Raw genomic sequence first — 25,509 nt, 5'->3', positions numbered from 1 at the left:
CTTACACAGGAGAGAAAAAATTTAACCATCATAATTTCAGTTTACAGTCAGCAGCAAAGATCTGAAAGGAAAAAGGATCAGAGACTTCAAGCAGGACATTTTCCATTTGCTTCAGATCAACAGGTACAATTCAGAAGACAAATTCATTTTTATCAGGAAAAAAAATATTAGTTTAGGTGCCAAGAAAACTATTGGAGTGCTACTACAGAGGTTTTAACTTCTAATTGTCAACAGACACCAGAACAGTATGTGCCAGAAACAGCCTTCTCTAAGGCAACATAAAGCTTGCCTCAGCTGGCAAAGGGAAGATTTCTTCATTGGCTGTGAAACATTCCAAATACATTCACAAGAAATCTGCAACTCAGAAGGGAAAGGAATAGGCAGTCCTACCAGATGCCCTAGTTGCTTTCACTGTCTGCAATGAGCCCTGAGACAAGTCTTGCTCAGATCCCTTGGAAATCTCATACCAGTCTGACACTAGCAGATGGGCTGATGTCAAATCAAACACATGGTGAGGTCACAAGAAAGGGGGTTTCAGGCTGCTGCAAGAACCCAGATGGAAAGGAGATTTGCTGTTCTATCAAGGAAGGTATAAGGCAAACTGGGTGGCACACCTGTTCTAAGCTTGGGAGAGGGATTGATGGGTTCTACTGTGCCCAAAAAGAAAAGCCGACTACTACTACTATACTATTTAAAATTCTGTTCATATTTAAGCACTATAAAAAGGTCACCAGATTTAAATTGCAAATGACACCTAGGCATTACTGTGATTTACAGAGGTTTTCAGTAAGTTGTTCCATAAGGAATGTCAAAATGAGCAGTGATGGGATAGTAGTAGAGTATTGGACTAAGACTGGGGAAACCATGGTTGAAAGGCCCACTCAGGCATGAAGCTCTCACATGGTGACTTTGGACCAGCCACAGTTGCAGCCTAACCTACCTCGCATGGTTCCTGAGAGGATAAAACTGAGGGAGGAGAATAATGTATGCCATTTTAAGCACCTTGGAGGAAAGAGGGGGTATAAATGTACCAAATAAAGGATCTGGGATGGTGCAACTAGATTTTAGCAGAGGTGCTAAATTCATTCGGAGATCTTACCATGAAATGGAGAGGGGTTGTTTTTTTCTAGTTCCTTGCTTTCTTCTCAGAAAGCCACTCAATATGGTAAATACAGATTTAAGACAGAAAGCCTTGGACAAGAATATAAAACCAAGTAAGTGTCAACTGTAGACTACGCCATCTTAGCAAAGTCCACTGCTTATAGATTTGATACAAAGAGAGATGCTTGTATCACAAAACATCAATAGCCATCTGCCAATGATAGCAAAAAGAGAGAGGGTTTTTGAATATACACACATCTAGAAGAGAGCATTGTAAAATAAATAAATCAAAAGTCTTAACACCTAATTGTCAACAGTATCTGAAGGCCCTCAGCCTTCTCAAAAGCCTATTTTCATAGTTGTATAATGTTTGTGAAAAATCTGTTGGGCTACATAAAAGTATTCATTAGTTATAAAAGAAACTGTAGAAAGCTAAAGGGTTGATTCACACAGCTGTGGGAGATAGGACCAACTGATACACTTGTCAGGATGCTGAGCAGAGAATCCCTCGTTTTTATATCTGTGTAGTATTTAGCCCATTTGTAGTGCTAAATAAATGTTAAACTGCAATTTCATTTCTTAAACAGCCCTGCCTTTAATGTTACAATATAAAAGTTTCATCCATGGGAGCCAACGCTTTTAAAGATTTCAACTTTTTAAAAAAAAGATAAAATGTTTTGTTTTTAAGATGTTTGTACATGGTTTTAGTGTTCTGTTGCTTGTTTGCACCCCATGGCTCCTTCTGGGAGGAAGGGCAGGATATAAATTTAATAAATAAATAATAAATTTGTGATATTTCACAAGCTAAGCTTTAACACAATGGCTATACGTATTATTAAAATGTGTACATGCTCAATATAAACAGTAAAAATGTAAGCATTCAAGTACATATTTGAGCACAAGACTTAATTCCTTTAATGAAAAACCTTTGGTCAAAGCCAGTGATGTCAAAACCAGTGGGGCAGGCAGGAGACGATTCAGGTCTAAACACAGTCTAAATGACCACCCAGAGAGTTGCAGATAAGAGCAATGGCAAAACAGGCACAACATCAACACTGGGGCTAGCATGGACATATCAGGACCAGCATGGGACAACACTGGTCACTACAACGGACTTTAAAAAAAATAGACGCGGTAGTTTGCTGGGTACCTACATGGTTAAAGATGCTCATTTTATTATTTAACTTTTAAAGTGTTTTGAGTTTACTTCCAAATACAATTATATAATTGGAAAAACGCTATCAGAAAAACTTTTTCCATAACAAACCAACACAGTGTCAAAGATTAAAAACTATGCTGAAATACCTCACTATAAATAACACACACAAGTTAATAACGAAATATTTAATTCTAATTCATCTAAGTGAATACCATCAATGAAAATTTCCTATGGGGAACCTCAGACCTGGGGCCACATGCACTCCTAAAAGCCTCAGTATCTGTCCCTTGGGACTCTCCCTATACTATGCCCCCTTCCGAGTCACATCCCCCTTTCCTCGCCTGCCCTGCTTTGCACACTCCTTAAGTGTGCCGCCCTGGGCTCCTTCTGGGAGGAAGGGCAGGATATAAATCAAATAAATAAATAAATAAAATAAGTGTTTTTGCTTGGCTGGAATGCATCCTTGAACTCTGGTAATGCCTTTTGCTTGCCTGGATGGAGGCTAGAAACTGTGTGTAGAAACCAGCCTACTGTACAACAGTGAAAATTAAATTTGTTGCTCTGCCAATTTTTCCTTCTGGTCCTGCCCACCACTGACATGTGGCCCTCAGAATCTTACCCAAAAAGGAATATGGCCCTTGGGCTGAAAAAAATCCCTACCACTGATATGCAGCTTAAGTGCAATTTAGACAAGTATACAATCTATTTCTTTCCCAGAAAATCCTTAATTCCCTTTTCATATATTCTGTCACCGGATTCCATTTATCAATCACTTCTGAATACTTGTCTCTATCCCTTAACACTGTTGCTAACTTTAATAAATTCAGCTACTCCCACATTTTCCTAACTAAATCAAGTTTGCTTGGTTTATAAAAGGAAAATGAATGGGGGCCTCTTACAAAGTGTTACATCAAAGCATTGGTCTCATTTCATTTGTCTTGGTGGATAGTATCATCATCTTGGCCAACAGCTAGGGACACTTGTGGAACATAGAGTTGGCCATGGGAGAAACTCTTTTTCCCCCATTGTCTTCACATTGGTTGAGAAATACTGCTGTACTTCCTGCAAAATATTTGTAGAAAGGCCTGTAATTCTATAGCATTTTGTGTTTAGGTAGAAAGTCTAAATGTATACCGCAAAGAAGTCCTTGCTATGCATTATGCAAATCAACAAAAGCGGACTTATTACACATATTTAATCCGGCTTTTAAACCCTCAGAACCATTACGAAAAGCCTTTTACTCTTGAATAAGGCTATATGTTGCTCTTTAATTAAAACTATTTACATGCTAAGCTTCCAGCCAATGTTGCTTCTGAGTTATTATTTTTAAGAGTCATAAGCTCTAAAATGTTTTATATATTTAAGAGTGCTGAATCAGGATTGGAGGGTAGGGTGCAAAGTTAAACTACTCTTGGAATATTTTAGTCAGTTTTTTTTTTTTTAAAAAAACCCAGCTCATTAGGATGCTAACATGTGGCAAAATAAATTTTAGCTACTTCTCAGCTTAATACGAAATATAGTACCTTCTGGTATATATAAACATTCTAGGGCTTGTCTTAATATCACTACATCATTTTAAACTGTATCATGCTGCCAGAATCTGCAATGCTATCCCTCTGTATGAATCACAAATGGCAAATGAATCAACAGCCAGTAATGCATCTGTGCAACAAGTAAGATAATCAGGTTGCTCAAGCACAGATTTTTCTCTGTCCTCCACTGTTTCATGAGTCTAATGGCATCAAAATAGGTGCCAAGAGAATGTCTTTAGTATTCTTAACAGAACATACACACACACACGACAGAGAAGTATTACAGAGCTATCATGCATTCACTACTGCTAAGAAGACATGATCTAGTTCTGCAAAATACAACATCAATTCTGCATCAATTGCAAGCAAGAAGGTCCAATGCAGAACCTTTCTTGTTGGCAATGGGGGATGAGCAAGGATGAATGCTGCTTGAATCCAACTCTATGCCATGGCATTTTGAAACTTTTATTTTGCTTACTCAGCTGTGCAGACTTAATGTGAAACTCATTGAAGAACACAGCACACAAGTGTATTTTACTATTGCTGACTACAGCTACACTTCAAATGCTGTCTGAGTTACTTACTCGCATACTATCCTTCTGATCTCATTTTACATTACTAGTTTTGCATTGGCCTTTTACATCAAGAACGAGGAATCCGTTTAAAAATGCAAATCCTTCACTCCACAGGAACACATTGTACATACAGTGCCTTGCAAAAGTAATCTGACCCCTGACCAGTGCTCTCATATTACTGAATTACAAATGGTACATTGTAATTTCATTCTGTATGATGTTTTATTTTGAAACGCTGAAACTCAAAAATCAATTATGTAAGATGACATTGGTTTTATGCTGGGAAATGTTTGCAATAAACAAAAAACTGAAACGTTGCTTGCATAAGTATTCAACCTCCACACACTAATATTTGGTAGAGCCACCTTTCGCTCCAACAACAGCTTTAAGTCTTTTGGGGTAGGTATGTACCAGCTTCGCAGACAGTGGAAGAGGGATTCTGGCCCATTCTTCTTGGCAGATTCGCTCCAGGTCATTCAGGTTAGTTGGACGTCGCTTGTGGACCTCAATTTTCAAAGAGTGCCACAGATTCTCAATCAGGACTTTGACTGGGCCATTGTGGGACATTCACCTTTTTGTTCTTGAGCCACCCCAACGTTGTTTTGGCCTTGTGCTTGGCATCGTTGTCTTGATGAAAAGTGAATTTCCTCCCAGGTTTTTAGTGGACTGAAACAGGTTCTCTTGCAGTATTATCCATTCTTCCTTCAATTTTAACAAGATGTCCAGTCTCTGTGATGAGAAGCATCCCCACAGCATGATGCTGCCACCACCATACTTCACTATAGGGATGGTGTGTCTTGAGGCATGGGCAGTGTTAGGTTTGTGCCACACATAGTGCTTTGAGTTTTGGCTAAAAATCTCTATCTTGGTCTCATCTGACCACAAAACGTTTTCCCACATCGCAGCTGGGATACTCTCCTGCTTTCTGGCAAACTCCAGACATACTTTCAGATGGTATTTTTTTGAGTAATGGCTTCTTTCTTGCCACCCTCCCATACAGGCCAGTGTTATGCAGAGCTCTTGATACGGTCTCCTTTTTGTTCAAGCGCTGAGTTTTGAGGGACAGCCTTTCCTTGGTAGTGCCTGGGTGGTGTAATGTAGCTTCCACTTCCAGATTATTGATCCAACTGTGTTCACTGGGATATCCAAATACTTGGATATTATTTTGTACCCTTTTCCTAATCTAAGCATTTGTATTACATTATCTCTCACTTCTGTAAAATGCTGTTTTGTCTTCATTGTCCTTCAGAACCACTGCCTGACCAATGATCCTTCACAACAGTGGGGGTTTTTCCTGAAAATGTCACAGCAGCTTTAATGGTTCGCAGGTGGAGGCCAATGGTAAGGCAACTGTGTCCTCGATAGAGCAATTTCTTTCATCTGTGCAAACTGGGAGCTTCCACAGCACAGGGGTTGAATACTTATGCAAGCAACATGTTTCAGTTTTTTATGTTTCTTACAAACATTTCCCAGCATAAAACCAATGTCACCTTACAATAATTGATTTTGAGTTTCAGTGTTTCAAAATAAAATATCATAACAGAACAAAATTACATTTTGTTACAATGTGCCATTTGTAATTCAGTAATACGAGAGCATTGGTCAGGGGTCTGATTACTTTAGCAAGGCACTGTATATACTGAATCCAGGCAAAGGCATGGGTTTTCTTTGCTAAACATCTATCACTTTCCAAACCCCAAATAAGTTAGTATTATATGTTGTCCAGTCTTCTGGAGGTTGCTTTGAAAGACCCAGGTCCCTAGTATGCCCTCAGGGGTGAAAGGTTTTAATATCTTTAAGATGCCAGGGGTCTTCTCTGATCCCATCTTGCCAAGTAGTGGCAGAGCTATACTAGTTTATAGGAAAAGCAAGCTTGACCAGTGACGGCAACTGTGCTTATTCAGTACTAAAATATGCTTTGCAGCTTTTGTTTAGGAGGTAAACAGCTAGGGCTTCCGAGCAAAATTGTCCCCCTTGCTCGAGTTCCAACCTATTTGCCGCTAAAATAACTCTGCTGCATCTAAGCTCCAACACAGAACCCGAGGTCTGACTTGACTGTCTTTCCCCTGTTTTTCCTTTCCTGCTTTCCTTGGATCCATGCTTAATGAAGCAGAAACCCTTGCTGCAGCCACTAAAAAGTCCTTTTCAGGATTCCCTCTTGCCCACTTGCCCCACTGTTTCTGCCTGACCCATATGTTTCAATGCACCTACTTTTTCAGGATTGCTCACAGAGGCTGGGAAAGGCATCTTTCACATTCTGTCTTCTGGGTGTTTTAGACAAGTATTTTGGTCCTTCGCTAACCCAATCTTCCACTGAGTTCATGCTGGCTGCACATGACTGACTCCTAGTCCACAACATGAGCCCAAAGAAAGAGCAGACCAGCATACCTCTTTGAGATCATGCCTTTCCTCCAAAACGCCACTCTGCTGTACACCTATCCCTCCAGTTACTCCTCCTTTCTTCTCCTCCTCTTATGCCCCATGTGCTTGCTCCTTCTTGCATGTTGTGTTATGTGTGTGAAAGTTTATGCAGAAAATTCTCTCAAATCAAATATATGGATATTGTTGTTCAGCAATTCCCTGTTGCCAAAATAGATGTGCATATTTTAGTGAGCTATTCCCTATCGTAGTATTAAATGCGTATATTTTGATTCTGTGTGTTATTCAATAAACATTATTCCCATTTTAAGATGTGTGAGAGTTTCAGTTACTGGATAAATCTGCCCAGACACACTATTGCCACTGTCTAAAGATCCTATTACACAAGACTCTTCGAACATTACGTGAAATAATGTGTCTACTGAGGAGGCTTGCTGCCTGAACCACCTCTCCTGATGCAGATGGAATAGAGAGATGGAGTTGGGCATCATGTGCATACTGATGACACCTTATGCCAATTTTCCAGATGACAGCTCTGAGGCTCCCAGATGCTAAACAGCATGGGGGACAAGATGGAACCCTGCAGGACACCACAGAACTTCTGCTATGATCCCTATCAATAGTCCCCCCCCCACAACTACTTTCTGGAAATAGCCTTGGGGGTAGGAGATGAATCACTGCAGTATAACATCACCAAACACCACATCCCAGAGCTGCCCCCAAAAGGATACTGTGGTCAATAGAATCAGAAGCTGCCAAGAGTGCAAAGAGAATTAGCAGGCTTGAAAGTGGACTGAAACTGGTCCAGATATAAACACTTCCCTCTACATGAAAGAAGGAAGAATCTGCGTTACCTATATGCTTGATATACAGTATCTTCTAATAGATAATTTTTCCATTCAAAGCTAAATAAATTCAAAGGAATGGGACTACGTAACAAATGCATATGACTGACATAACTAAACTTTAGATCTGGCACAATAAAGCCTAATTTTGGAAGGATCTCACTTTTGATCATAGATTAGTGAATGCAAAGTATCACTGTTTGCACATTTCCTTTTAAAGGAGCTAGCTAGTTTTGTATGCTAGCTGCATAAAAAAGCTTGCCTTCATACAAGGATGCTGAAATTCTCTTTGTGGATCAAACTTCACAAGACATCAATTAAGTTTGTAGTTAGGACATAATAGCAAACATGTTCTCTAAAATTCTAAAATTATTAACTGAGTCCACATTATTTGGAGACTTATAAACATATACTTCAGAAAGCAACACATCTTGGTTGTTATCTTCAAAATAATTCCTCAGTAAGCCACTTTTGCCAAAAAACAAACAAACAAAAGCAAATAGGTTATCAGATCAGGGTTTTGCTGCTCTCACAGGAAGCAGCGCAGGAGGGAAAATGGAAGCAGCAAATTCTGATTTTATTTCCTAAGTGACAAATGCTCTGCTATGATACTGCCCTGAACCGAAAAAAATAATTCATTCTTTTGTAAGCATGTGACCCAAAGAGTGCAATGCACTGTGTTGGAACGTATCCATGCATTGGCAACTCTTCTTCTTCTTCTTCTTCTTCTTCTTCTTCTTATTATTATTATTATCTTTATTTATACCCCGCCCTTTTTCCAAACTGGAACTCAAGGCTGCCAGATAAAAATAAGTACATATCATTAAGAACCTATACAAATATTAAACATATAAACATATAAAATCAGCATTAAAACAGGATTAAACTATTAAGATATTAAAACCAATTAGATATACTCTTAAAATACTGCAACCCAGTTTAGGAGCATACAAGTAAAACAATAACATACAGCATCCTCTTCAGTCACTACCCTTAAAACCTTCAGTTCCAAAGGCCTGCCAGAAGAAAAAAGTCTTTAGCTGTCGGCGGAAGGACTGCACAGAGGAGGCCATTCTTGCCTCCCTAGGGAGGGAGTTCCAGAGCCTAGGGACAGCGACCGAAAAGGCCCTATCTCGTGTCCCCACCAGTCGCACTTGTGAAGGTGTTGGGATCATGAGAAGGGTCTCTCCTGAAGATCTCAGGGCCAGGGCAGGTTCATATAGGGAGATACAGTCTGACAAATAGTCTGGACCTAAGCTGTATAGGGCTTTATTGGTCATAACCAGCACTTTGAATTGTATCCGGAAACAGACTGGCAGCCAGTGGAGCTGTTGCAGCAGGGGAGTTGTATGGTCCCTGTAACCAGTGGGCTGGAGTAGTGGGCTACTGAGATCCATTAAGTCAATTCTCAAGCCTGCGTCCTGGCTTCCTTCCTGTGTAACTGCTTTCCAGCACAATTTTAGATATTGGTTGAAGACATACACACACACACACACACTCTACTCTCTCTCTCTCTCTCTCTCTCTCTCTCTCTCTCTCTCTCTCACACACACACACACACACACACACACACACACACACACACACACACACACACACACACACATCATGTATGAACACCAACTGCACTTAAAGGGACTCTTCATTACATTTTCCATTATTTGAAGTCTTTGCAGGTTGACAAATTCCATACCTATGCATCTCCTATGAGTGGGGGGGGGGGGGAATTGTGAACTTAATGACTGGTGATGAAAAAGCAGTTTTTTAAAAGCCTATACACTGAATATGCTTTAATATGTGATGTTTCCTAACCTAAACATTTTAAGAGGTAGAAATAATTCCATAAGATGCCTGTAGGTCTACTACCACTATGCTGTATTTAACATTTTTCATTAGGGATGAAACATTTCTATTTCATGTATTAAAGCATTCAGCACCAACTAGGAAGTGCTCCAATTACCTTATTCAGGCAAATAAATAGCCAATGCAGAATAATGTTGAAATCAGTTAACTGAATGGAGTGAAGTAGGGGGCAGAGGCAGATATCAAACATCACAGAAACATATAGAGGCTGAATCCAGAGATAAGGGTGCCAAAGGGGCTGGAGGAAGCAAATCTCTCTCCACCAGTGTAGCAGCCTCCCACTACCCCAAAGCCTCTTGTACGGGTTGGAGGATCCTACTAAATTGGGGGTGCTGTTGGTTGGGGGTTAAATCCCAAACTGGTCAAAGGCAACTTCTGTAAACAGAGGTCCTGCTCACCAAAGTTGCATGCACTCGATTATCAAGGACTCCTCCCCCCCATGCCATACCTCACTCCATTCAGCAGAGGCCCCCAACCCCTCAACAAGAGACTTTTGGTGAGGATGGGAAGTCCACTTCTGCCAGTCTATTTTGGCATGCTTATGTCTGGAACCAGCCCATTGTAGTGCAACAGTGTACAAGTTTACTGGTGCAAATACCTCTCTGGAACCTGCTTAAAAGTTCCAGTAGCAACTTCTTCAGAAGTCCTAACTGAAATGTGGATTTTCCATCACTCTAGAGCAAGATATGGCTTACGTTTATGCTCAGTAACGCAGGAGAGAAGACACACAATATTCTCTTTCTGTATGGTTACTTGCACACACAGAGAACTTGTTGCCTTGAGTGTCATATGCAGAAAGGTGGCATATAAACTGAAATGAACTACAAACTGCCTTCCTATTAAATGTAATGGGCTGTATTCAACACTGCAGCTCTGCTCATGCAAGAGAACTTTCTCTTCCATTCCTGTCCCCTCCAGGCTCCTGTGCGCCCTCAAACACAGCTCCAGAACATTGGGAGAAGAGTTTGGAAGCACTCAGGCTGGGGGTGGGGGAGGAAACTGAACTGAACTCCACTGGCACGGCATTGGATACAATGTAATGATTGCTCCGACAATGCAGGACAAAAATCAATTAGAAGCCAGAAAAACATAGGAAAATTATTACAATCCACATTTCATTAAACCAATGACAAAGTTCTCATGGCTTTCTATTGAAAGTCACTGGACTAAAATGTTTAGTTCTCTCCTCATAACTTACATAACAGGAGCAACTGGGTTCAGAAATGCTCACCAAGGAAGGATTTATGTCATCCTAGGCTCTTTTGGGAGAGCACTATCTAAACTTTATATATAATTTATACTTAGAATAAATTATCTTTAAAAAAAATGAACTTTTTACCCTTGATTCTATTAGACAGTTCAAACAGTAGCAAACGCATTAAGTGTGATCTTTTCACTTATCAAAGGGGTTCATAATAAAATAAACCCTCTGCTAAGAAATGCAGGAATTGGGATGACCAATATCATCAAATTATCTTGGGATATCTTACATGGTTCTCTCTTTAAAGCATCTCAATTTCTTTTTCCATCATTATAATATGGTGGTCTGATATTTGCTAGGTGCTGAATTCTAAATAGAGCTACCAAATATATTAATAGAGCAATTATAGTTGACTATTTGTCTAAGAGTTTCCACTCAATAGTTAACCAACTGAAGTGCCCACTTTAAGAGGGAAAAGAAATAGAGATATTATGGGGATGCACTCCAAATATCTAACTAGCCATAACTCATAACTATTTGTTTAAATAATCCAAGACCAGTAGCTAGCTGCTGAAATCTACTAGAAAGTTTTAAGTTGCATATCCTCAGACCTCTTCAGGCTTCACAATTTCAGATGTGCACCTGGAAATGGATGGCAAATACATATTTGCAATCACAATCATGAGCTGTGATTGGCTGCATTTCTCCAATGAGTACGCACACTGTAACAAACCAGACTTTTCCTCTGCATGGTGTGTGATAGGGCCCCTAATAGATAAGATTTGAGGTTATTATTTTATGTTATACATAAATCCAGGAATGTCCATTACAGCTTAATATTTGAGAGAGAAAATGCAGTCACAATCATGTCAGGAGTACAATGGTAGATAGGGATATAAAGAAAAGAACTGTGTTTTTGTGCTTTAAAAGTAACCCAGAATGTAGCATTTCCTACAGGTACACCATCTGTGTCTTTCTTTTAAAACAAGATAAACACCTCCAGTAACAGGGCAAGGCCTAAGACCTCCAACCATTAGTGAAGAAAAGAAAAATGGTTCTTACTGTTTTTCTGGAAACAACTTTGTCCTGAGGTAAGCAAAGCTTACAAGAAAATAAATGATTTCTATTTTACTTTGTGTATCCTTGAGTAATTTTTTGACACTTTCTACCATTCTTAAGTGGTAAGTTTGCTTTTGGTGAATTATTATGAATACAAGACACCAGTGGCTGGTTTCTACCGATGCCTCAAGAAGGCAGCACAAATACCCCTCAAGTCCTGTACTTATATCTCAGTCTTGACAAATAATACTATACCAGTCAAGAAATTTGTTGGGAATGGTATTCTTACTCAATTGAAGTGATATGTTTGCCCATTCCCCTTCTATAAAAGCTTCCATTTGGAAGAGACCAAGCATTTCATAATAGGGTTTATTAGCTGTTCAGTGTGGCCTTCTTATTTTGAAAGTGTTCACAGGAGGCCAGTGCTCATTATAAGCCAATTAATGCCAATAAAAAGTTAAATAAATTAATCTTCTTACCAAAATTCTTGGAGGCCCTAATGACCCCAGGTCTATCAAGGTTAGTATTTTAATTGCTTGTCATTCTAAGTTGGAAGAGCAATAGCGAAATAGAGTGTTTAGGTGATTCTTGTATTGTTTTCTGCTTGCTATCAATTAGCAAAAGCCTTGACAACCTGGAGTATCGTACAGCATTTCTATAAATCCCATACAACTCCGAATAATACATGTTTCCAATGACAAATATTATGCTACTAACAAAGAATGAATCTGATTTCCTTCCAAAAGGAATGTATTAGGCATTGAAAAACGCACCCTCTCATAGGCTGGCCTCCTTTTTGAAGAGAAAGAGTTAAACAGTTCCTTTTACTCCCAAAGGATTTAAATCCCACTCAGCAGTGCCATGTTTTATTTAAAACATACTCTCTCTCAGTAACCACCTGTTCTAATTGGCAAGGCAAGGCAAGGTCCCAAAAGCACATAGCTAGTTACATTCAGTTTGGATTACAAAAACACGATGGAACAAACTGCATCGAAATGTACAAATTAACGGCTCAGGAGTGCACGACACGGACGTGGAATTAGATTGTAATATGGAACCAGCTCTATAGGGAGGCTGGGGAACAAATCACTAGTGTCTTTATAAACTATATGAGATTTTCAAATGAGCAAACACAGAAAACAGAGAACAGGCTTTTCCATAATTCAGCTAAATTGCTAAGCATGGACAGAAAAGATTCCTTCCCTCACAACTCCAGCAAACATGAAACAAAAAACAGGTGCAACCAAAATATATATAATGAACTGAAGAAATCATACTGATCAACCTTTAACTCCCTTCACACTGACAACATGGAAAAGTCTTTTCACAACCGACAACCAAGTCATCTGAGAACACACACACGGAGCTAAATTAGTTTCAGCAGGCCTTACAAGAGCAAGGTTAATGGGCAAGAAGTGAGGTGAACATCATCTAAATAGGACAAAGTATAAAGAGAGAGAATTACAAAGCAACAAACAAACCGGACACATTTTGCCAGAGAGAAAAATGAACATTGTCACAAATATATCTTTGTGAAAGGTTTTCCATATGTTTTTGACTGAAGAATTTCAGTGATGACTAGCGAAGTTTGCCAGGCAATCAAAAAACCAGTAAGGAAAAGTGTCAAAAAGCTAAACAGGATTCAGACTTTTAGGGTAGCTAGCATACAACTATTTCCATTTCTCTGCCATTTAAAAGGAAGTAAAGATGTTATTGATTAAGCCATACTGATATGGTATTCTGATGACTTATCAATGGTTCCCAAAGTAGTTAACTAAGAAGGACCCATCCATGGAATGGATAGCTACGACCCAACTGTCCTTTTTCACAATTGGGGCCTTGGCCCTTCTCCCTTGTTAGAGTTGAAGCACATGCCAAACAAAAAGCCCTTTTGGCCGTGGCACTCAGTCAATGCAACACCCTCCCTAAGGACACTTACCTGGCACCAATATGGCTTTCTTTTAGGTGCCAGTTAAAGACTTTTTTATTCTCCCAGGTTTTAAAGTATCATAGACATTTTAAAATCTTGCTGACTGCTGTTTTTATTTGCTGGTTGTTTATATTATGTGGATTTATATCTTAATTTTGTAATCCAATCTGGAATCAAATTCGATGAATAGTGGCATTTTTTTGAAATAAATAGATTTCATCCTCAGATTTGGAATACACTTACCATCACTCATTTTTTCATTCTGCACTCTACTGTTAATCTGAATCAGAGCTGGGGACTGTGTTGGACTACAACTCTCATTATCCCTGAACACTGCCCATGTTAACTGCGGGTGGGAGGGCATATTCCCTTCCCCTGATCTAAACCTAACACTTTGGGAACCAAACACAATAACTTAGCTATATAAAATAAACATTGTGGCTATTAAAGACCTACATACACTGTGAGAATAGTGTAAGGATGGGTCTCCTAGCTATGCATATGTAGCTATGGGCACATTTATTACCATTTAAAGCAATAGTTATGCTTTTTAAAAGCATGCTAAATCAGCTCAATATAAAATAGACAGGAACACAAAGTGCTGCCAGCTTCATAATGCTAGTCAGAGAATGGCTTCAGTAAAAGTCTTGCACCAGACACTCAACAGGCTACAGCTATAAAGGCAAGCCTGAATGCTGTTAAAATACATCACAAAGCACTGGCCTAATGGAGAAACACAAATTGAGGTGCCAACTTCTATCAGGCTTTAATGTAGGATAAATTGTACTGCAGACCTCCTATTCACAAGAGGATGTTCTTGAACAGACAGCTCAGAGAACAACTTCCCTTTTCATGGAATGCAAACACGTCATGCTCTTCTTTTGTGCATCTAGAAATTTCTTTCTGTTGACAACAGACTACTAAATTGCAGATCTGAAATATTCAAAAAACCAGTATTTGGAAATTCTTAAAGAAACATCAGCAGGACAAAATTCTAATATATTTGTATCAATGACTGTAGTGCCAGAAAAAGGTGGCACAGCAGCTTTTAAACTGACTGAGGGGGGAAACCCGACAGGAGCTGAGGAAGGTCCGGTTCGGAATAAACCTCCCCCCTGGGATAAAGACCAAAGGAATGATGAAATTTTAAAAGGGGTAGGCCTAGAAGTAGGCATTGTGAGAGCAGGGGCACAGGATATCAATTCTAAATAAGTAAGTAAGTACGTAAGTACGTAAGTAAGTAAGTAAGTACGTAAGTACGTAAATAAATAAATAAATAAATTACCACAGGCCAAACCACAAGTGCCAAAAACACTTGAAGAGAGACACTGCTTACAAGTGCCTGTGCACTAATGCTAGAAGTCTCCAAACCAAGATGGGAGAACTGGAGTGCTTCGTCTTAGAGGAGAGCATTGATATAGTGAGCATAACGGAGACCTGGTAGAATGGAGAAAACCAGTGGGATACAGTTATCCCTGGATATAAACTATATCGGAAGGGCAGAGAAGGACGTATTGGTGGCGGTGTCGCTCTATATGTGAAAGAAGGCATTGAATCCAGCAAGCTCGAAACCCCCAAAGAGGTGGACTCCTCCACAGAATCGTTGTGGGTGGTGATACCATGCCCCAGGAGGGATTTAATACTGGGAACGATCTATTGTCCCCCTGATCAAAATGCTCAGGGAGACCTGGAGATGAGATATGAAACTGAGGAAGCATCCAAACTAGGAAATGTGGTAGTAATGGGTGACTTCAACTACCTGGACATAGACTGGCTGCATATGTGTTCCAGTCGTGACAAAGAAGCAAAATTTCAAGATATTCTAAATGACTATGCCCTAAACCAGTCGGTCATGGAACCAACCAGAGGGATGGCAACCCTGGACTTAATCCTCAGTGGGGACTGGGACCTGGTGCAAGATGTAAGTGTTGTTGAACCGATTGGGAGCAGTGACCATAGTGCTATTAAATTAAACATACATGTAAATGGCCAATTGCCAAGAAAATCCAACACGGTCACATTTGACTTCAAAAGAGGAAACTTCACAAAAATGAGGGGATTGGTAAAAAGAAAGCTGAAAAACAAAGTCCAGAGGGTCACATCACTTGAAAATGCTTGGAAGTTGTTTAAAAACACTATATTAGAAGCTCAACTGGAGTGCATACCGCAGATCAGAAAAGGTACCGCCAGGGCCAAGAAGATGCCAGCATGGTTAACGAGCAAAGTCAAGGAAGCTCCTAGAGGCAAAAAGTCTTCCTTCAGAAAATGGAAGTCTTGTCCGAATGAAGAAAATAAAAAGGAACACAAACTCTGGCAAAAGAAATGCAAGAAGACAATAAGTGATCCCAAAAAAGAATTTGAGGAGCACATTGCTAAGAACATAAAAACCAACAACAAAAAATTCTATAAATACATTCAAAGCAGGAGACCATCTAGGGAGGTGATTGGACCCTTAGATGATAAGGGAATCAAAGGTGTACTAAAGAACAATAAGGAGATTGCAGAGAAGCTAAATGAATTTTTTGCATCTGTCTTCACAGTGAAAGATATAGGGCAGATCCCTGAACCTGAACTAACATTTGCAGGAAGGGATTCTGAGGAACTGAGACAAATGATGGTAACGAGAGAGGACGTTCTAGGCTTAATAGACAATATAAAAAAAGGCAAATCACCGGGCCCGGATGGCATCCACCTGAGAGTTCTCAAAGAACTCAAATGTGAAATTGCTGATCTGCTAACTAAAATATGTAACTTGTCCCTCAGGTCCTCCTCCGTGCCTGAGGACTGGAAAGTGGCAAATGTAACACCAATCTTCAAAAAGGGATCCAGGGGGGATCCCGGAAATTACAGGCCAGTTAGCTTAACTTCTGTCCCTAGAAATCTGGTAGAAAGTATTATTAAAGCTAGATTAACTAAGCACATAGAAGAACAAGCCTTGCTGAAACAGAGCCAGCACAGCTTGTGCAAGGGAAAGTTCTGTCTCAGTAACCTATTAGAATTCTTTGAGAGTGTCAACAAGCATATAGATAGAGGTGATCCAGTGGACATAGTGTACTTAGACTTTGACAAGCGTTTGACAGGGTACCTCACCAAAGACTTCTGAGGAAGCTTAGCAGTCATGGAATAAGAGGAGAGGTCCTCTTGTGGATAAGGAATTGGTTAAGAAGCAGAAAGCAGAGAGTAGGAATAAACGGACAGTTCTCCCAATGGAGGGCTGTAGAAAGTGGAGTCCCTCAAGGATCGGTATTGGGACCTGTACTTTTCAACTTGTTCATTAATGACCTAGAATTAGGAGTGAGCAGTCAAGTGACCAAGTTTGCTGACGACCAAAAAGACCTCTCCAAACTGAGTGAATGGGCAGAAAAATGGCAAATGCAATTCAAGATAAACAAGTGTAAAATTATGCATATTGGAGCAAAAAATCTGAATTTCACATATACGCTCATGGAGTCTGAACTGGCGGTGACCGACCAGGAGAGAGACCTCAGGGTTGTAGTGGACAGCATGATGAAAATGTTGACCCAGTGTGCAGCAGCTGTGAAAAAGGCAAATTCCATGCTAGAGATAATAGAGAAAATAAAACAGCCGATATCATAATGCCATTGTATAAATCTATGGTGCGGCTGCTTTTGGAATACTGTGTACAGTTCTGGTCGCCTCATCTCAAAAAGGATATTATAGAGTTGGAAAAGGTTCAGAAGAGGACAACCAGAATGATCAAGGGGATGGAGCGACTCACTTATGAGGAAAGGTTGCAGCATTTGGGGCTTTTTAGTTTAGAGAAAAGGTGGTTCAGAGGAGACATGATAGAAGTGTATAAAATTATGCATGGCATTGAGAAAGTGGATAAAGAATTTTTTTTCTCCCTCTCTCATAATACTAGAACTCGTGGACATTCAAAGAAGCTGAATGTTGGAAGATTCAGGACAGACAAAAGGAAGTACTTCTTTACTCAGCGCATAGTTAAATGATGGTATTTGCTCCCACAAGATGCAGTAATGGCCACCAGCTTGGATGGCTTTAAAAGAAGATTAGACAAATTCATGGAGGACAGGGCTATCAATGGCTACTAGCCATGATGGCTGTGCTCTGCCACCCTAGTCAGAGGCAGTATGCTTCTGAAAACCAGTTGCCGGAAGCCTCAGGAGGGGAGAGTGTTCTTGCACTCAGGTCCTGCTTGCAGGCTTCCCCCAGGCACCTGGTTGGCCACTGTGAGAACAGGATGCTGGACTAGCTGGGCCACTGGCCTGATCCAGCAGGCTCTTCTTATGTTCTTAACCTGCCAGCAGATTAAACAATAGCCCAAAATGATTTCTACAGCACACCCACGTTTGTTTTTTGAATAGTCTGTTAAGGCAATAGATGAATATAAAGTCCCATGTAGTTCTAGACTCCCATACCAGCAGCAGGGAGCACTGTGAATCTAAAAACTATTCAGGAGTCAGGGGGAGGGGGGAAGAAGAGGAAGAGTACAAAGGTTTTGTATTTCTGAAGGAAATTATGCCTTCAGCCACTTAATGAGCCAATATGATAAGCCCATAAAATTACATGTTGAGTCCTTCAACCTGCCACGAGAGGTGAAACGCTAATGTGAAGTATAATGATTGGGCACTAAAGTAGCTTTTATAGTTTTCTAAACCTACAATGAAGATAAAACCAATACAATTTTGATTTAAGTAAACTCACTTTGCAGGAAAGATTCCATTTAGCACACAGTTACATTCTATTTTCTTGTCACAGACATACATAAACTAATCTCAAAAAAGTCAAGGTGCTAAAATAAAAGTCTGCATTCTGGAATAAAACATTTACATGAGGTCCACTATCCACAATAATAATTTCTTCTACCTTGCAGAAATGTTTATATTTGATATTATTTTAACTTACCAGAATGGCTGGCCAAAAGGCAAGATGTAATGATGTAGCGCCAACCAAATCAATCACATTATTCAGACTTACTATTTTAGGGCATGCTGTCTAGCAGTAATGTATACTCAGATTATACAGTGGTATGGATAAAAGTGAAAGTTTTGCTATTGAGTGTCATCCAGTGAATCAGGTATGGGACTTTTATCTCTGCACAGCCACAGACTACTGGAAGGACCTGTACAATCCCTCAAGCCTCAGAAATCAATGTATTAAAGCAGGAACAACAATGATCTACATTATAAGGCAACTGAAAGAGACTGTAAACCTCCCAGAGAGCTTCGGCTATGGGGCGGTATATAAATACAATAAATAAATAAATAATGGGCATATTGTACATCAGAAAGCACAAACTCAAATGTTGAAAATTACTAAAGTTTCTCTCAATTGAAATACTTGCCTACGAAAGTTCATGCCAAAATAACTGAGGAGCTCTACTTCTAATCATCTTGCTGAGTTACTTTCCAGTGTTTGTAATGTGCCAATTTTTAAATTTCACAATTGTTAGAGAAAATGCCAGTCTCTACTGAAAATGTTTCTCCTTACTCAGATTATGGTGCAAGAAACTAGCTACCTCTAGTTTACAAAGAAAGGACCCACAACAGATACAGTAGTTTTAAGCTGCTTAATTGACCATCATTTGTTTATAAAATATTTCCAGAGAGAGAGAGAGAGAGAGAGAGAGAGAGAGAGAGAGAGAGAGACAGACAGACAGACAGACAGACAGACAGACAGACAGACAGACAGACAGACAGACAGACAGACAGACAGACAGACAGACAGACAGACAGACAGAGACTCACTCTCATGGGTTTCCTCTTTATGACAACCCAGAAGAGACAAAGAGACAACATGGGGCAACTGCTAAGCAACTCAGAGAGCAAGGGTTATACTCATCACAGCGCTAAAAAGATCTCATTTTTGTGAGGAGAGGGAACAACCTCCCCCCACGTGTTTTTCTCGTGGTTCTCCTGACCCTCTAGAGCAGATTTTGAAAGGGCAAAGGGGGAGGAAGTCCTGATGCACTAGCTGGAATCCTTGCACTGGCTCCCATTAGCACATTGAGTTCATTGAATACAGCCCCAAGTTTCAAACTTTTCCACACTTCCTCACACTCATTTCTATATGCTACTATGCAAGAGGTTTGTTGTAGTAACAAAATTGCTTTATATTAGGTGTAGTATTTCAATTGATGTAAAGTAAGACTATGTATTCACTTGAAGGTTGTAACTCATTTCAGCTGTAATGAATTATAAGGAAGCAGCAATAGGTAAAAAGAGTAAGGGCAGAAAATTAGGCTTGATTCACCAATCTGAAAGTACATCAAAAGAGATACTCTGATCTAAAGCTGAAGAAAGGGATATGAAATTACTTGAATCATAATACTTTATCAATTTTTCCTTTGCTTACCATCACTGGCTGCAGCCTTATTCACACGTACTTACATTGCATGCACCTCATACGTCAAAACTATAAATGTACTGCCTGAAGCTGTTATGTTAGTAGTTTATGATCAGAAGATACGCCGCTGCATCTGCATCTGTGGCATTATTAGAGTGACACAACTAAGCAATATATGATATGATAAGATGTTGAGAGGGGTCTTAAACAGGAGCTTCCAGCAACCAGCCATCAGCACCTTACCTCCTGCACCGCCAGTACTCTGGGCCAATTCAATGTGAGAGTTTAACATCTATCCTTTATTGGGACACTGAAGTCCTACTGTTTTCAAAAGGTTAAATGAGATTGCTAAGTAGTATCTGATCTTGTCATGTATTCTGTTATCATTTCAAACATTTGCAGTCAGTTTCCTCAGTTCTCCCTTTCGTGGCCTGCCCCAGTCTTAGATTGCCCAATACTTGCTTTAGGGCAAACCCCCTTGATCACAGTAAGTCTGAAATATGGAAAAATTAGTTTGAAGGAATCAAACAGCCACTACTTGTATAACTTGGTTGATCTAGTAATTTATATATTTACAGTCTTATTTCTATGGAATTTCGAGCAAAGGCTGTTGGACTGTGCAAAGGACATGAATAGGACACCTTAATGGCTTTAAAATATTTCAATTAATTTTATTAGTTACTAACCTTTTTCATTGTGTGGATTTCTTTTTTCTAAAAAAGAGAAAGAAAATGAAGTGAAGATCAAGAGCCCTCAAGTTTTCCTTCATACATTAAGTTTGCAATATTCTAATTAAATATAAGCATGAAAAAACTTACAGTATAAAAACACCCATTTTAGACTGCTTTTATGAAAAGTAAAACCCATCATTCACTCACCTTGCAAATGTATAAATGTGAACCAAATTTGTATTTTAGGTATGTAAATATAACAGTTTAATTTATTTAGCTTTATCTTATCTCAGCAGAGCTAAGAATGTACTTATCGCTTTGTACTTAAAGTATTTCAATCTAGATTATTTCTTTTGTAATACTGAATTAATTTTATGTTTTTACATTGTTGGTATTTGTCCTGCTTGAATTTATTATGTTTTGTAAAGTGACTTCTCTTTGTTGTAAGCCACTTTGGGCACAGCTTGCTGTGGAAAGGTGGCATATAAATAAACTCAGTCAATCAATCAATCAGTCATTCCTTTAACTTTTTACATCACATTAAAGTTCAACATTTTTCTTATTTAAGTGTCCTGGTTAAGATTAACTTGTATTCAAGTCTCAGAGGCAGAATGCCAGTCACCATAATGTCAAGGGACCTCTAACATCATCGTCATTGTCATCATCAGCCCACCCTTCACTAGTAGATCACAGGGTGGATTGCAACTATCTAAAATTCAGCATTAAAAGCAATTGAAACAAATTACACTCACAAGAATAGGGTGGGTCCAGAAAAGTGCCAAAGGCCAGGGTAAAGAGGTGCATCTTTAGCATTTGCTGAAAACTGTACAGCTAAGGTGCCAGGCACACCTCTGTGCAGAAGAAATTTCACAATTTAGGGGCTGCCACAGAGAAAGCCCTTTCCCAGGCAACCATTCCCTGAACTTCTGAGTCTGTCAGAGGTACTAAGAAGGCACCCTATGCTGATCTTAACACCCGAGAGGGTCTGTAGGAAAGGAGGCACTTTCTCAGATATGATCATGGAAGTCTTGGCATCCAGGCAGCCCAATTATATTTGAACAGCACATTTATGCTCCACTCTCCACAACTTTGTTAGTGCATAAAGGGCCACAATCCTGGGTTTGGACACAATACTAAGCTATCCCTTTCATGGTTTGTTTACTTGTCAGCCTGAAGTAAGGAGCAAATTGGAAGCAATCCAAGCAATCCAGCTATGTACATTAGCAGAGTTTATTAAGTCAAGGTTGTTGACTTAAATTATGTCTGTCTTAAATGTAAAATGATTTCTGTCTTAATCTGATTTTGCTACAAAAGAGCAATGTAGGGCCTAAAAAGACCTGCCAATGTATTGTAGCGTAAGCTTCTGTGGGTTAGAGCACAAGTGCATTTGATAAAATGGGCTTTAGTTCAAAGGCCATGATAAATTGTTTTGGCTAACACCTTGTGGTTTCTGCTACAAAATATCCAGTGTCTGAGATCAGGTTACATAGCTGTGAGAAAGCTAAAAAGAACAACTTCTTGCATACTACATGTTGTCTATTCTACACAGAGAGAAAGACAGAAAGTGTATTGTATCTCAATGAAAATCCTATGATTTCCACTGGTTATTTGCTCCTAAACTATTTTGATCAAAACCATGACTCTAATATTTAATCTGCCATTGTTTGATGTATTTTCTTTCATTTAGAAGTAGCTTAAAACTTGTTCATGCATTTGAAATAAGTAATACTGTTACACTACTAAATTCAACTGTGAAGTTATCCACAAGGGCTTCCATACTAGTATAGTGCTACCTTGCTAGTTCTGGGATTGTGGCAGGAGCAATAACATTCAAATAGCTCCAGAGTGAATAAAGTAGAAGAGCACTTGGTTTCAGCACCTTGTACCTTAAAGCACCATAGGCATAACAAAGGAGTTTGTTCATTCAATTGCTGCTACTATATTTATTTATTTGTTTGTTTGTTTCATTTTTAAACCGCCCATAGCGAATAGCTCTCTGGGCGGTGTACAAAAGGATTAAAATACAAAATATCATAATAAAAACAGCCGAACAATAATAAACACAAACAGAAACCACAGAAATATAAAAGTAAACACATTAAAATGCCTGGGAGCATAGCCAGGTCTTAACCTGGCGCCGAAAAGATAGCAGCGTAGGCGCCAGGCGTATTTCTTCGTATATTGAACTCTTACAGGCTTTACAATGCTCATCTGGTTCATTTACCCTCCCAACTGCTCTTTAAATTACACTACTGTCCCCTCCATTTTACATAATGTGGATTAGAGGCCAAGGGTATGTGACTTGCCCAAAGTGACTATGATATAATATCTACAGATTTCTATAGTGGTTCCTTTCCATCAGTCATATAATGCTGCAAGGTTGCAACAGATTTGAACCAAGAACCTCTGCTACGAGGTAGAGGTCATTCTTGTACAACCCAGAGATCTGGATTAGATCAAAATCTTGCTTAGCTGCAGTCTTGCACACTAGTCTGAGCAAACCTCTGGCCTTCCATCTTTGTTCCCCATTTGTAAAATGGGGATAATAGTAAAACATGTTAAAAGCACTTTATGTATCGACGTGTAATAATGTATAACAAGGTTGTAGGTTGGAAATGGTATTGTTTTCCACCATTAGTGAGTATAGTAAAATATCTTTCTATTGCTAGAAAGTTATAGCTGGAGCAGAAATATTTTCCCATCCAGTAATGGAACTATAAACACAATCCTTAGGGTTAATTAACATAATTAATGCCTGCTCTATTGAACCAGAAATTCTGTAACAGCAATCTGAACTATTAGTGCAAGCTACTCTGACAGAAGTTGTCTAGTTAAGGGCATTCCAGAGTTTTGTAAACTTTGCTAAGTGAAGTCTAGATTGGTGTCTGTATGCAAGAGGTTCTTGCTTTTATACACATTGGAGATTATTTCAACAAACTTGAGTAAATAAATGAAGCACCACAGTGAGGAGAATCTGCTTTCACGCACACACACTAAGAAACAGACACCCACACATAAACTCCAAGGGGGATGCCAACTATGTCCTTTAGACTGTTTTTTTAAAAAAGGAGAAAAAACTCTCAAAACCAAACCTTTACACTGCACTTACCAGCAAAGCATTTGGAACAGAGATTCATAGTCTTGCTGGACCTGGGGCAAGGGGAAAAAAGGAGAGCTTAATATTTTGTTGGTAGTTAATACAGAATGTTTTTTTCAAAAAAGAGTAGAGCTAGAATAAAAACTTATAGTTGCTGAGGTAAGGTAGTTGTGTTTTTTTGGAGAGAGGCAATGCATCCAAATCATTTTCATAAATAAACTTTTCAGTAACACGACAGAAAGACTAATTTATCTCACTTAAATGTTACAACACAGGTCTGGCATATCTCTATCTAGCACTGCAAACAATGTGGCATGAAGTACTGCATCTACAGCACAAACTCATTTGCACCTGAAAGGTTGAGTGGGGGAGGGAAAACATTATCGTTTGGGGGAGAGAACAGTTCAACTACCCCAACCCCTTACCAAACACAATTTTAGGAATACATCACCTCTCCAAGCTAACATATACCACTTGGTCACAACACTCCTAATATAGGAACCTCACTCCAAAATTCATACCTTCCATTTTAACCACAACAGTAAATGCTTCTCCAACTTCCTTCTGTAACAACCAAAAAATAAAAATGAAAGCATCTCTCACTCTTACAGCTAAAGTTAATTTAAGATTGAAAATGCAGATGTAGTGCCAGATGAAATCTCAGGAGTCCATGATGCTTGATTCCACTAGGCAAGAAGACTTTGGTATTCTGAACAACAACCTGGCATTCTTCCCATCCCTTTCCCAGTAGTGAGTGTTCAGCAGATTCAGACAAGCCCCAAAGTGGGCTGCTTGTCCAAAGGGAGGGAGGTTCTGTCCAAGGTGCCCTGCACTGAAGCAAGGACCTCCAACGTGCTCTGTGGCACCTTAGCGATTTGGATGTCAGAAAAATGCTGCAGCCTGTCTGCTAAAAGCAAAACTGCCTCTAAACTCATTGTATAAGAGATAGCTCCTTTGTGATTGACAGATCCAGTTCGCAATCAGAGGGAATGATTTTATCAGGACTCTCCAATCTCAGGACTTTAGGGGAGGGATGTTGGGGGAGGGATGTTGAAGTAAATAAATTAGCTCTACTCTTCCATTTTTCTTGCTCTCAGCTAGTTCTGTCTCTTACAAGCAGTAACAGTGAACGAATTCTAGTTGAAGGCTTTTTTTATGCTTGTGTATTTTCCTATACAAGTACATCTCATTACAATCCTTACATACCCACCCTTTCTTCCTAGACCTTACCATTCTTTTTCATTTATGCCTTTAATATGACTATTGTCTGCTTTTGAGTGTAAATGTTAGTTGTTCTTATTGTCCACATTATTCCCCCTCTTTCCTAAAAACAGTTCTAGGTGTGTTTTTTTCTTTAATAAGTACTAGTCTATTTTATCTTTTAGTACTTCTCAAGTGATTTCTTATTTGATTTACTTCTTAGTGTCTTTGTGTATGTGTGTGCATTTAAGCACCCATTAACACACACACACTGTGTTGCTGCACAGGGCTGTGTTGTTGCACTGTGCACAAGTACTCAAGAGTTGCAAGCAGCAAAGCAGGAATATATTACATATTATATGCATTCACCCCTCTACCTGTGTCTGATCATGAGGCACATATATAGTACTGGCAGCAAACCATGTGGTGCCCCAAGGGGAAGAGGTGATGGCAATGGTAGAGGTGTTGGGCAGCAGAACAGGTCCTTTGAGTTCTCCCCCACCCAAACTCAAATACACCCTCTTTATTCAGGCAGGTACCGTAATGGTGCCCAGCAGCAAGTTCCCTGCC

The 25,509-nt window shown here is 39.4% G+C and overlaps 1 protein-coding gene across 2 annotated transcripts in view; it reads right to left on the bottom strand.

The window, feature by feature from the left end:
* ZFAND3 (zinc finger AN1-type containing 3) overlaps positions 1–25,509 on the bottom strand; it is a 263,984-nt gene that overhangs the window by 169,025 nt on the left and 69,450 nt on the right. For both annotated transcript variants that reach the window (XM_061624889.1, XM_061624890.1), the window contains 2 exons: positions 23,752–23,792; positions 20,658–20,684 (listed from right to left, as the gene is read on the bottom strand). In XM_061624889.1, coding sequence (XP_061480873.1) covers positions 20,658–20,684; positions 23,752–23,792 — 68 coding nt within the window. The remainder of the gene's footprint in view (positions 1–20,657; positions 20,685–23,751; positions 23,793–25,509) is intronic.

Source organism: Rhineura floridana, chromosome 4 (assembly GCF_030035675.1).
Source record: "Rhineura floridana isolate rRhiFlo1 chromosome 4, rRhiFlo1.hap2, whole genome shotgun sequence".
Taxonomy (NCBI): domain Eukaryota; kingdom Metazoa; phylum Chordata; class Lepidosauria; order Squamata; family Rhineuridae; genus Rhineura; species Rhineura floridana.
This window is presented reverse-complemented; position numbering and strand designations above follow the sequence as displayed.